Source organism: Oncorhynchus keta, chromosome 1 (assembly GCF_023373465.1).
Source record: "Oncorhynchus keta strain PuntledgeMale-10-30-2019 chromosome 1, Oket_V2, whole genome shotgun sequence".
In the NCBI taxonomy this organism is placed as follows: Eukaryota; Metazoa; Chordata; class Actinopteri; order Salmoniformes; family Salmonidae; genus Oncorhynchus; species Oncorhynchus keta.
Window position 1 is genome coordinate 24,684,817 of NC_068421.1, and position 13,827 is coordinate 24,698,643.

A 13,827-nucleotide genomic window follows, 5' to 3' on the forward strand; every position below is an offset into this window, starting at 1 on the left:
TTCTGGTTGGACCATAGCATTGTGCCAAGCCCTTATAAAGCAATCTCAGTCAAACGTGTTTTAAATCAGAGGGCCATGGTTCCTGAAACATAAAACAAATCATACGAAAATACCACATGGATCACAGATGCAGTCAGCTGGAAATTGATTGTCTTCCACTGTGGAAATCACAAATATTTTCTATTGATCCTGGTTCTTTAAGGGCTTTATGGCTATATCTCCCTCAGACAGCCTGTTATATGTCACCCAGGCACGTGCACAGATAGGGCTCTACCTGCGCAGAGCCCTTTGCCCTTCCAGCCTCAAGTGCCCTTTTGGGTGGTGGTATAATTTCCCCCCAAATTATTTTTTTTCATTGTTGTTCAGAATCCACTGCCCACAAGTCTTTGTCAAGTTCGCCAAACCCTGTCCGCTAGTTGCACCTGTTGATCTGCTCTGTACTGATCTTTAGGAGCCCTTTCCCCAGTCTGCCCTGTACGGCGATTGCGCGCCAGGTATCCAACATGCATGACTTGAGAGATTTGGTCACACGGTCAAGTGTGTGTAGCTAGCTACCTAGTTTAAATTTCAACAGTACTGCCACAGCAGCATAACATTTGATTAACACTTGATAACACTTGATTTAGCTTACATCATCATCAATATTCAGTCTGGTTGGATGATACACACAGCAGAGCATGGCAGAAAGACAGAGAGGTAAATCACAATCAGTAAAATAAATCAAGCTAGCTAACTAGCAGATTTACATCAATCATGATCAATGATCAGCTGTTAGCTAAATGGCGTTTTAATGTTAATTGACCTTTGAATGTAAGTAAGGGCTCTCTTAAAATACTGCCTTGTCTGAAATGGTGACATTCAACAGTAATGGTACTCCCAAGATCAGGGGCGCCACCTTGGTTTTAAAAGTGGAGGTGACATCATTATTATTATTATATTTATATATTTTCTTATCCAGTCAGATAAACACGCCAAACAGCCTGACGGACTGATCGGAGGTAAGCGGTTTGTGTTGTGTGATGATTTTCTTGTTTAGAAAAATACCACTTTCACAAGCCCCATGTCATGCAATAGGTGCAACTTTATTTTGATGAAAAGATGGGATTGAGCTGCAGCCACTACAAGAAACGTTAAGTCTCTAGCCTGAACACACAGGGAGACCCAAAAAACCTACTACCATTGCATCTACTATATTTCGGGTTTGGTAAGAAAAACCAGGCTTATCACTTTTGTTTGACCGTGTAATTTAAAGATAACTATTTGTAAATGTTCAATTCTCAAATGTAAGAACAGTTGATAAGGGCAAGTTAGCAGATCTCACACTCTCAACAAGGCAAATGTGTGCATTATTATATATATATATATATATATATATATATATATATATATATATATATTTTTTTTTACCCAGCCCAGTCACGGACCAGGATGTCTTGCTCCCAGGCAGACTAAATAACTTTTTTGCCCGCTTTGAGTACAATACAGTGCCACTGACACGGCCTGCAACGAAAACATGCGGTCTCTCCTTCACTGCAGCCGAGGTGAGTAAGACATTTAAACGTGTTAACCCTCGCAAGGCTGCAGGCCCAGACGGCATCCCCAGCCGCGCCCTCAGAGCATGCGCAGACCAGCTGGCCGGTGTGTTTACGGACATATTCAATCAATCCCTATACCAGTCTGCTGTTCCCACATGCTTCAAGAGGGCCACCATTGTTCCTGTTCCCAAGAAATCTAAGGTAACTGAGCTAAACGACTACCGCCCCGTAGCACTCACTTCCGTCATCATGAAGTGCTTTGAGAGACTAGTCAAGGACCATATCACCTCCACCCTACCTGACACCCTAGACCCACTCCAATTTGCTTACCGCCCAAATAGGTCCACAGACGATGCAATCTCAACCACACTGCACACTGCCCTAACCCACCTGGACAAGAGGAATACCTATGTGAGAATGCTGTTCATCGACTACAGCTCGGCATTCAACACCATCGTACCCTCCAAGCTCGTCATCAAGCTCGAGACCCTGGGTCTCGACCCCGCCCTGTGCAACTGGGTACTGGACTTCCTGACGGGCTGCCCCCAGGTGGTGAGGGTAGGCAACAACATCTCCTCCCCGCTGATCCTCAACAATGGGCCCCACAAGGGTGCGTTCTGAGCCCTCTCCTGTACTCCCTGTTCACCCACGACTGCGTGGCCACGCACGCCTCCAACTCAATCATCAAGTTTGCGGACGACACAACAGTGGTAGGCTTGATTACCAACAACGACGAGACGGCCTACAGGGAGGAGGTGAGGGCCCTCGGAGTGTGGTGTCAGGAAAATAACCTCACACTCAACGTCAACAAAACTAAGGAGATGATTGTGGACTTCAGGAAACAGCAGAGGGAACACCCCCCTATCCACATCGATGGAACAGTAGTGGAGAGGGTAGCAAGTTTTAAGTTCCTCGGCATACACATCACAGACAAACTGAATTGGTCCACTCACACTGACAGCGTCGTGAAGAAGGCGCAGCAGCGCCTCTTCAACCTCAGGAGGCTGAAGAAATTCGGCTTGTTACCAAAAGCACTCACAAACTTCTACAGATGCACAATCGAGAGCATCCTGGCGGGCTGTATCACCGCCTGGTACGGCAACTGCTCCGCCCTCAACCATAAGGCTCTCCAGAGGGTAGTGAGGACTGCACAACGCATCACCGGGGGCAAACTACCTGCCCTCCAGGACACCTACACCCCCCGATGTTACAGGAAGGCCATAAAGATCATCAAGGACATCAACCACCCGAACCACTGCCTGTTCACCCCGCTATCATCCAGAAGGCGAGGTCAGTACAGGTGCATCAAAGCTGGGACCGAGAGACTGAAAAACAGCTTCTATCTCAAGGCCATCAGACTGTTAAACAGCCACCACTAACATTGAGTGGCTGCTGCCAACACACTGTCATTGACACTGACCCAACTCCAGCCACTTTAATAATGGGAATTGATGGGAAATGATGTAAATATATCACTAGCCACTTTAAACAATGCTACCTTATATAATGTTACTTACCCTACATTATTCATCTCATATGCATACGTATATACTGTACTCTACATCATCGACTGCATCCTTATGTAATACATGTATCACTAGCCACTTTAACTATGTCACTTGTTTACTTTGTCTACACACTCATCTCATATGTATATACTGTACTCGATACCATCTACTGTATGCTGCTCTGTACCATCACTCATTCATATATCCTTATGTACATATTCCTTATCCGTACTAGTGCTAAGGGCATGTGGAAACAAACATATTCTCACATTGGTTGTTGGCTCGCTAGTACACAAGTCAACTAAAACTTTTCTGTGCCTCTCAATTACAGTCCACTTCTTGAGCAAAACAAAGTTACAACACAATGCCTTGCCACTAAGCTCACACAAGACCTGGTAGATCATATAAAGGTAAGACTGTAAACTTGCCATTGACTATTACATTCAATGCTAAGATTGCTAAGTCAATTCATTGAATTGTTTCCCAACAGACATCACTTCCATACTTGACAGACCAAATCAGAGAGCATCTTGAGACTGTTAAAACAGAACTGAAGAAGTATAGCACTGGTCCTCCACTGGAACGTAAAAAGATGGGGCCCGATCTGACGGAGGTGAGTGCATAGAAACCTGAGGAAAAAAATGTTCATAGAATTGTTCAAATCTATGTTACACTGTTGAAATTAGGCTTATATTGTCACTAATCTCAGAACCCAGAACCAATTCTGGTACCAGAGGTATAAACAGAGAAACTAGTGAGTGTTTCTAGATACAAGAAAATCTAGAATAAAATGCTTTCAAATCAAATCAAATTGTATTTGTCACATGCGCCAAATACAGCAGGTTATTATTACCTTACAGTGAAATGCTTACTTACAAGCCCTTAACCAACAATTCAGTTATGAAAAATACCTTTAAAAAAGAAATAAAAGTAACAAATAATTAAAGCGCATCAGTAAAATAACAATAGCGAGGCTATATACAGGGTGTACCATTGCAGAGTAAATGTGCAGGGGAACCGGTTAGTTGAGATAATATGTACATGTAGGTAGAGTTATTAAAGTGACTATACATAGATAATAAAAGAGAGTAGTGGCAGCGTAAAGGGGGGGAGAATGCAAATAGTCAGGCTGGCCATTTGATTAGATGTTCAGGAGTCTTATGGCTTGGGTGTAGAAGCTGTTTAGAAGCCTCTTGGACTTAGACTTGGCGCTCCGGTAGCGCTTGTTGTGCGGTGGCAGAGAGAACAGTTTATGACTAGGGTGGCTGGAGTCTGACAATTTTTAGTGCCTTCCTCTGACACCACCTGGTATAGAGGTCCTGGATGGCATGAAGCCTGGCCCCAGTGATGTGCTGGGCTGTGCCCTCTTTAGTGCTTTGCGGTCGGAGGGTGAGCAGTTGCCATACCACGCAGTGATGCAACCAGTCAGGATGCGCTCGATGGTGCAGCTGTAGAACAGCAGCCCCGTAGATGAGAATGGGGGCATGCTCAGTCTTCCTTTTCCTGTAGTCCACAATCATCTCCTTTGCTTGATCATGTTGAGGGAGAGGTTGTTGTCCTTGCACCATACGGTCAGGTCTCTGACCTCCTCCCAGTAGGGTGTCTCGTCGTTGTCGGTGATCAGGCCTACCACTGCTGTGTCATCGGCAAACTTAATGATGGTGTTGGAGTCCTGCCTGGCAGTGCAGTCATGAGTAAACAGGGAGTATAGGAGGAGACTGAGCATGCACCCCTTAGGGGCCCCTGTGTTGAGGATCAGCATGGCGGATGTGTTGTTACCTACCCTCACCACCTGGGGGCAGCCCGTAAGGAAGTCCAGGATCCAGTTCTAGAGGGAGGTGTTTAGTCCCAGGGTCCTTAGCTTAATGATGAGCTTTTAGGGCAGTATGGTGTTGAATGCTGAGCTGTTATCAATGAATAGCATTCTCACATCGGTGTTCCTTTTGTACAGGTGTGAATGGGCAGTGTGGAGTGCAATAGAGATTGCATAATCTGCGGATCTGTTGTGGGGGTATTCAAATTGGAGTGGGTCTGGGGTTTCTTGGATAATGGTGTTGATGTGAGCCATGAGAAGCCTTTCAAAGCACTTCATGGCTACAGACGTGAGGGTTACGGGTCGTTAGTCATTTAGGCAGGTTACCTTAGTGTTCTTGGGCACAGGGACTATGCTGGTCTACTTGAAACATGTTGTTATTACAGACTCAAACAGGGACAGGTTGAAAATGTCAGTGAAGACACATGTCAGTTGGTCAGCGCATGTTCGGAGTACACTTCCTGGTAATCCATCTGTTCTTGCGACCTTGTGAATGTTGACCTGTTTAAAGTTCTTACTCACATCGGCTGCGGATAGCGTGATCCCACAGTCATCCGAAACAGCTGATCCTCTCATGCATGTTTCAGTGTTACTTGCCTCGAAACGATCATAGAAGTAATTTGGCTCATCTGGTAGGCTTGTGTCACTGGGCAGCTCTCCACTGTGTTTCCCTTTATAGTCTGTAATAGTTTGCAAGCCCTGCCACATCCAACGACTGTCGGAGCTGGTATTGTACGATTCGATCTTAGTCCTGTATTGACGCTTTGCCTGTTTGATGGTTCGTCGGAGGGCATAGCGGGATTTCTTATAAGCTTCCAGGTTAACGTTTCGCTCCTTGAAAGCATCAGCTCTACCCTTTATCTCAGTGAGGATGTTGCCTGTAATCCATGGCTTCTGGTTGGGGTATGTGCGTACAGTCACTGTGGGGACAACGTCATCGATGCACTTGTTGATGAAGCCAGTGACTGATGTGGTGTACACCTCAATGCCATAAGAAGAATCCCGGAACATATTCCAGTCTGTGCTAGCAAACAGTCCTGTAGCTTAGCATCTGCTTCATCTGAACACTTTTTTTATTGACTGAGTCTCTGGTGCTTCCTGCTTAAATATCTGCTTGCACGTAGGAATCAGGAGGATAGAATTATGGTCAGATTTTCCAAATGGAGGGTGAGGGATAGCTTTGTACGCATTTTTGTCCCTCTAGTTGCACATTTAACATGCTGGTAGAAATGAGGTAAAACGGATTTAAGTTTTCCTGCATTATAGTCCCCTGCCACTAGGAGAGCCGCCTCAGGATGATCATTTTCCTGTTTGCTTATGGCCGTATACAGCTCGTTGAGTGTGGTCTTAGTGCTATCATCGGTTTGTGGTGGTAAATAGTCAGCTACGAAGTATATAGATGAAAACGCTCTCGGTAGTGTGGTGGTTAATTAATAAGCTTCCAGACTGTTATTTGAACTCAATCAGCATGACAGAGTGGTTTCCAGCCCTGTCCTCGTCAACACTCACACCTGTGTTAACAAGATAATCACTGACTTGATGTCAGCTGGTCCTTTTGTGGCAGGGCTGAAATGCATTCTGGAGTATATGCAAATTGCCATCATACAAACTGAGGCAGCAGACTTTTTAACCTCTCTTTCGTATCGTCTGAGATTCCCAAAGATTGGAAAGCTGTCGCGGTCATGTCCCTCTTCAAAGCGGGAGACAATCTAGACCCAAACTGCTACAGACCTATATCTATCCTACCCTGTCTTTCTAAGGTCTTCGAAAGCCAAGTTAACAAACAGATTACCGACCACTTCGAATCCCACCATACCTTTTCCGCTTTGCAATCTGGTTTCAGAGTTGGTCATGGGTGCACCTCAGCCACGCTCAAGGTCCTAAACGATATCATAACCGCCATCGATAAGAGACATTACGGTGCAGCCGTATTCATCGACCTGGCCAAGGCTTTCGACTCTGTCAATCACCACAGCCTTGGTTTCTCAAATGATTGCCTCGCCTGATTTCCCTCACATGCGACTCAGAAGACTATGCAATTAGCTCATGAAAGGAATTATCTGATTCCATAACATACACATCAATATGCAAGAACTCTATAGTTGAGTTACAGTAATACGGAATTAGGAATGGAATTCTAAATACAAGTGTATTTAATTACTTTGTAAAATTAATTTATTCACATACAAGGCATAAAGCTTAAATTACAAAACATTAACAAGTATTACAAAGCATAATTTCAAGCATGGTTAGAGAGAGAGAAAGACAAAGAATCCATGGTTTGTACCATGGCTCATGGGAGAGGGAAAGAGAAATAAAGAAAGAGATAGAGAAAAAGAGTGTGTATCTCACCACAGCAGGACAGGAACATAAGAGAAAGAACAATGATTCTAAGACCCTTTAATAAGCATCTGAGTTGTTTGGATTAAAAAACTGAGTTGTTGACCAATAGTATTACATTAAAGTAAACCATTAATGAACATGCACCTGGGGAAGGATCGTTAAGACACTAACAGCTTACAGACGGTAGGCAATTAAGGTCACAGCTATGAAAATGTAGGACACTAAAGAGGCCTTTCTACTGACTCTGAAAAACACCAAAATAAAGATGCCCAGGGTCCCTGCTCTCTGTGTGAACATGCCTTAGGCTTGCCGCAAGGAGGCATGAGGACTGCAGATGTGGCCAGGGCAATAAATTGCAATGTCTGTACTGTGAGATGCCTAAGACAGCGCTACACGGAGACAGGATGGACAGCTGACCATCCTCGCAGTGGCAAACCACGTTTAAAAACATCTGCACAGGATCGCTACACCCGAACATCACACCTGCGGGACAGGTACAGGATGGCAACAACTGCCAGAATTACATCAGGAACACACAATCCCTCCATCAGTGCTCAGACTGTGCGCAATATGCTGACAGAGGTTGGACTGGGGGCTTGTAGGCCTGTTGTAAGGCAGGTCCTCACCAGACATCACCGGCCTCCAACATTGCCTATGGGCACTAACCCACTGTCACTGGACCAGACAGGACTGGCAAAAAGTGCTCTTCACTGAAGAGTCGCAGTTTTGTCTCACCAGGGGTGATGGTCGGATTCACGTTTATCGTCGAAGGAATGAGCGTTACACCGAGGCCTGTACACTGGAGCGGGATTGATTTGAAGGTGGAGGGTCCGTTATGGTCTGGGGCGGTGTGTCATAGCATCATCGGACTGAGCTTGTTGTCATGAAAGGCTATCTCAACGCTTACAGGGAAGACATCCTCCTCCCTCATGTGGTACCCTGCCTGCAGGCTCATCCTAACATGACCATCCATTATGACAATGCCACCAGCCATACTGCTCGTTCTGTGCGTGATTTCCTGCAAAACAGGAATGTCAGTGTTCTGTAATGGCCAGCGAAGAGAACGGATCTCAATCCCATTGAGCATGTCTGAGACCTGTTGGATCAAAGGGTGAGGGCATATCATTTTGTTAAAATCCCATTGGTGTTTTTATTGTGTTAATCAAAAAGTTGAATCAAGTGAGCTACCTCTGGAACAGCTGGGTGTCCCTGAGGAGAGAATTGAGAACCTCTGAATGATTTGGTCAGACTTTCTCAGTTGGCACAAGGCCGTACATGAGTCTTTCACAAGACGCCGTCAAAGGCTATAGTCATATAAAATATGCAATGGCATATCACAACACATGAGATGAACTGGAATGACACTCACACTCACAGTTGCACAAAAAGAGCTGTGCACAAACCATGCCCCAAAATATTCTAAATGAGCCACCTCCCCTACATTTTAATTATTACTAAAAGAGCAAAGAACCCGTTTGTGAACTACAAAGAACCATTGAAGAGCTCCAAAGCTTCTTTGGGTGATTATGGTTCCCCATAGAACCAACACCCGTCCTAAAGAACCCTTGAGGAACCCTTATTTTTTAGTGTATAGAACTAATGTTGAATATCGACCAGGAAACAAGCCTTCAAATCTTTATTGACATATATATTTTTTTTCTCTCAAGGTATGGTACAAGCAGAGTTTAGAGATGTGTGTGAAGCTTGTTTCAAAAGCTTTCCTCAGCTCAGATCCATGGCTTTGGTGAGTTAAAGTTAAATAATATATTTTACATCATAGATTATGGTTGTGAAGTTAAAATAGATAATCAATGATATACTGTTGTTTGAGTCACTCATGTAGTTAACTGTCAGTCACACAACAAAATTCCTCAGACTAAGATTGACGAAATCCAGACTAAACAGGAAACCAAAGTTGAGAAGAGAATCAAAGAATACATCAATATGGAGCGATTTGTGTACACTCAGGACAGTATTTTCATCAAGGGCTTGAAGGATCATAAAGCTCAGTTCAAAGAAGCCATTGAGGAAGAGCGTTTTTATGACCCAGAGGAAATTGAGGACATCACTGCTACATTCAACTCTACCACATTTGATAGCAGGAAGCTGACCCCAGATAAACTTGGGGTCTACTATGAGGTATGTTTGACAGCAGTTTGTTTTTCATAATAGGTGGGGGTGGAGATTCTACCTTTAGTCAAGGAGGCCATACACTGGGAAAGCTCAGGAAGTACTGCCCCACCCAGAACCCCAGGGGCCAGGTTTCGCATGTTAGAGTCCATACCGGATATACAAGAGCAATTCGGAGAGAAAAAAAGGAACGGATGTGGTACTTAAACAGAATTCAAGTGGTGTCTTTTTTCTAAAAGACATACATAGGAGTAATTACATAGCTTTTCAATTGCATGTTTTACCATGCAGCATCATTGTCTGTGTCCTTCACCCCACACCTAGATTATCTACCAGCGCCTGGCAGACTACGTGCCCATGCTGATCCTGCAATTCATGCTTAAGGAGTCAGCCAAGATGCTTTGTATCCAGATTATGGATCAGAGAGACGGAGCTGATGTTGTCAAACTGCTGAGCGAAGACTCTATGGAAGGCCGCAGGAGAGCAGACCTGCATCAACGCCTGGACCGCCTGAAAAAGGCCCAGGAAAAACTTAGTGAGTTTTAGGACTCTCAATACTGTAGTCCCATGTTATGTGATGTCTAAATGGACTGCCTTCCCTCTGACTCTTGTCATACAACTTGATAATCATTCTTTGACATTGAGGTAATTGATATTTCAAAATTGAAGTGTGTGTCAATATATTACCAAAATCATACATACTGTGCTCTTAGCTGACAGTCAAAGGCCTCTTGTTCATTAAAGGTCAAATGCAGGCATTTTCATTTCAATATCAAATCTTTTCTGGGTAACAATTAAGTATCTTAGTGGGATTGTTTTCAATTAAAATTGTCAAAAATAAATAAAAATAGCTTCTTAGAAAAGAGCAATTTCTCAAGCAAGAATTTTGCTCCTAATATCTGGGAGTGGTTTGAGTGGGGAGAGAAACTGAAAATGATATGTTGCTGGCAGAGAGGTTTGGAACCCTTTCTTGTTGGTCTATTAACTAATGATGTCACCAGGCAGGCCAGAATTTCATCCCACCTAAACAAGCTGAAATTGCAGGCGGTCTTTTAAAACAGCTGAAAGGGCATTTTCACAATTTCAGAGTATTATTCCAACCTCATAGTCTGGAAATATACATAAAACACAGGAAAATCTAAATGTTGACTGCACTGGGCCTTTAAAAATTGAACAGAGCATTCTCAATATGTTGTGTTCACAGAGTAAAGTGCATGTTCAACTATAGGTTTCATTTTTCACACTAACTTTTTATCTACTTATTGATTTGATACTAGTATTAACTGATTATTCAAATTCCATCAAAAAACATGACATATTATTGCAGTTTTAACCCACATATTTGTATGTTAATTATTTTACTTTTTGGTTGACTTTTACTCTGACTGTCGTTGGCATAATGGTGGCAGTTCATCTCTTGAGATTAATAATATTGTTTTTGATTGTTTTATTGCCCTCTTTGCCAACTACACACTTGTCAGTCATTAGAATTAAATGTGCTACGTGTTTGTAATCTAACAATTGCTCTTAGTTATTTTTTGAGCAACCATTTGTATTGTTTTCCACTTAGAAAGAGGGGGGTGAGGTGGGGATAGCATGTCCAAAGATGATTTGTATTCTGTTTTGATATGATGCTGTACTTGGACTGGATAATTGATCTGGAAATCAATGAAATATAATTTAAATGTGAAGGGAAAGGCACTTCCGAATGCTTCTGATTGCTTTCTACAGGCTATTGCACAATATGTCCCAAGATCACAGGTCCTTTGGTTTTCCCAAAGAAGTTGTGGCCATTGATGCATGAAAAACAAAGATGTTGCAACTAGAGCCTTCAAGGTTTTGCCCAATCTAATATCTTTCGTACAGATGGTTAATAAGGCTAGGCGTTCCGCTAGCGGGTCAACTTCGGGTGAAGCTGGAGGGCGCGAGTGAAACTTTCCGTTGAAAGCTTAAATTCATGTTAATCTAACTGCACTGTCCGATTTACAGCGAAAGCATACCATGCGATTGTTTGAGGACGGCGCTCCACATAAAAATATTTTTACACCGGCACAGGTTTCATAAATACACAAATAGCGATTAAATATTCACTTACTTTTTGAAAATCCTCCTCTGATTTGTCATCCAAACGGTCCCAGCTATAACATGTAGTGTCGTTTTGTTAGATAAAATCCTTCTTTATATCCCAAAAAGACAGTTTAGTTGGCACCATCGATTTGAGTAATCCACTCATTCAACATGCCAAGATAGGAATCTGAAAATCTACCCCTAAACTTTGTTTCAACAAGTCAAAATAGGTTTCTATTAAATCCTCAGATACCTTAAAATGTAATTAAACTATAATATTTCATACGGAAAGAAGTATGTTCAATAGGAAAACAATATTAGCAGGTGCGTGTCCTCTTCATCACACACGCATACACAAATTTCCTAGACTGTGTCCCTGTAGTAAAACTCATTATTCTTACTCGTTTTGGAAGAAACAAGCCTGAAACCTTGAACATTGAGTGCTGACACCCAGTGGAAGCCATAATAATTGCATACTGGAAGCGAGATATAATTATTTCCCTATACATGCCATTGGAGAGCATGAGCTCTCAAAAAATAAATTCTGGTTGATTTTCTTTGGATTTTCTCCTACCATATCTATTGTGTTATAGTCCCCTACATTATTTTAACATTTCTACAAATGTCAAAGTGTCTTATTTCCAATGGTTCCAATTATATGCATATCCTGGAGTCAGGGTCTGAGCAACAGGCAGTTTACTTTGGGCACGTCAGTCAGGCGGAAATTGAGAAAAAAGGAAGAAGAAGTTTGAAGAAGTTTTAAAGGTACATGTACAGTGGTGAATAATGCAGCATCTCCTAGGTAAACTCAATGTCTTCATCTTTGTGGCAAAACATGTACAAGGCTACCTACAAATGTATCAAACTCACAGTCCCATGGTCCCATTCATGATAGACTCTTTGTCCAATGTCATGAGCAGACCTACATGAAAAGTACTACTGAATTACTACACTAAACCTATTTGTGCACTAGTGACTATGTAGAGACTTGTACGTATTGTGTAGTGAATGTGTAGTTCATGCACAAGTAGAGTTTGGTTGTGTTGAGTAGGAAAACTAGTGTTTCCAGTAGTAACCATTTAGAGATTTCTACTACTTGATGTTGGTTGTAAATAGGTTGTAAATAGGTAGTCAAAACACTACAGCTTTACTACACAGGCTTCTCAATAGTAATCAGAAAGAGTTCTTACTACTTGATGTTGGTAGTGAATAAGTAATCACAACACTACTGCCTGACTACACAGGCTTTTCGCGACCGCAGAAGGAGATAAAATAGTTTGTTGTTAGCAGGTTGTTGTTAGCTAGCTACTGTTTCTGACAATCCCAAATGTAATCATCTTCCTTCCTTCGTCATCCTGTTTTTCATAGCCCGTATGCTGGCACCATCTGTAAATGTAACTTTCCTTTCTGTTTTATGAACACTTTCATGTCGTTGTTTAGCCGTTTATATAACTTTCCTACATCAAAAAGATTGCCATTCAAAACGGTCTTGTGTTTAGCCTAGCTATTTGCTAGCCCCATTGAAATGTAGCTATGCAGCCTCTGTTTTCGTCATGGTAGCTAATAACTATGCGTGTTTATTTGCAAATGTACAGTATGTTCATATTGGTATAATTACCCATTCTACTTACCTGTTTTGACCTGTTGCCAAGGAGGCCCTCAATATAGGAAGACGGCCCTTTTTCGTAAGATTAACATTGTCTGTCAAATGTTTTTCTGTGTTGTCAAAGGGTGTTTTGACACTTGGTCCCGATCAGTCCTTTTTTGTGAACTCAGTATGGTTCATTGAATATTTTGTGCTGTGTAAACACCCCAAAGGAATCTAGACCCTTCAAAAGAGCCCCCGAGGCGAACCGAACTGAGACCATCTTGAGAGATGGTCTGAGTTCGGTTTACTTGAATTCCGTGGTCTGGTTCATTTTTTAGGGCAATGTGAACACAAAGCTCCCCAGGTTCACTTGTAATTATTCCCGGACCACACACTAGACTACTGCAACACCGTTTCCCATTCCACAAACCTTCTCACATTGGTGTTACAAAAGAGAGAAGTTGATAATATGCTAGTTTGCGGGAAACAAAACGTGTGCTCTTTTTGGATATACCTATTGATTAGTGACTGTCATGGATGCACAGAAATTCAAAAATATGTGTAGAGTTTTTAGTTCAGATCATTTGTTTGCAATATGTGATCTATAGGCTAAACGAGCGGTATAAGCAGTTTATTCGATTGTAGGGTTTGAATGGTGTGAAATGACACAAACATATTTGGTGAGAATCACAACATAGGATACAAAATCAATTATAACTACATGGGGTGCACCGTTTTCAATAGAACATTATTTCATCTGCAGTTATTCTTCTGCTATTTATTCTGTTACCAATAATATTTATACGTTAATAGTATATTCTGATTACAATGATGTCTAATCTT

The 13,827-nt window shown here is 42.4% G+C and overlaps 1 protein-coding gene across 1 annotated transcript; it reads left to right on the forward strand.

The window, feature by feature from the left end:
* Positions 1-3,372: 3,372 nt before the first annotated feature.
* LOC118370778 (interferon-induced GTP-binding protein Mx1-like) lies at positions 3,373-9,875 on the forward strand (the record flags this gene model as incomplete). The annotated part of the gene is made up of 6 exons (XM_052511403.1): positions 3,373-3,453; positions 3,534-3,656; positions 6,137-6,179; positions 8,867-8,943; positions 9,075-9,338; positions 9,654-9,875. Coding segments are annotated over 6 exons (810 nt in total), but the record flags the coding sequence as incomplete, so codon positions are not given.
* Between the last annotated feature and the right edge of the window lie 3,952 nt (positions 9,876-13,827).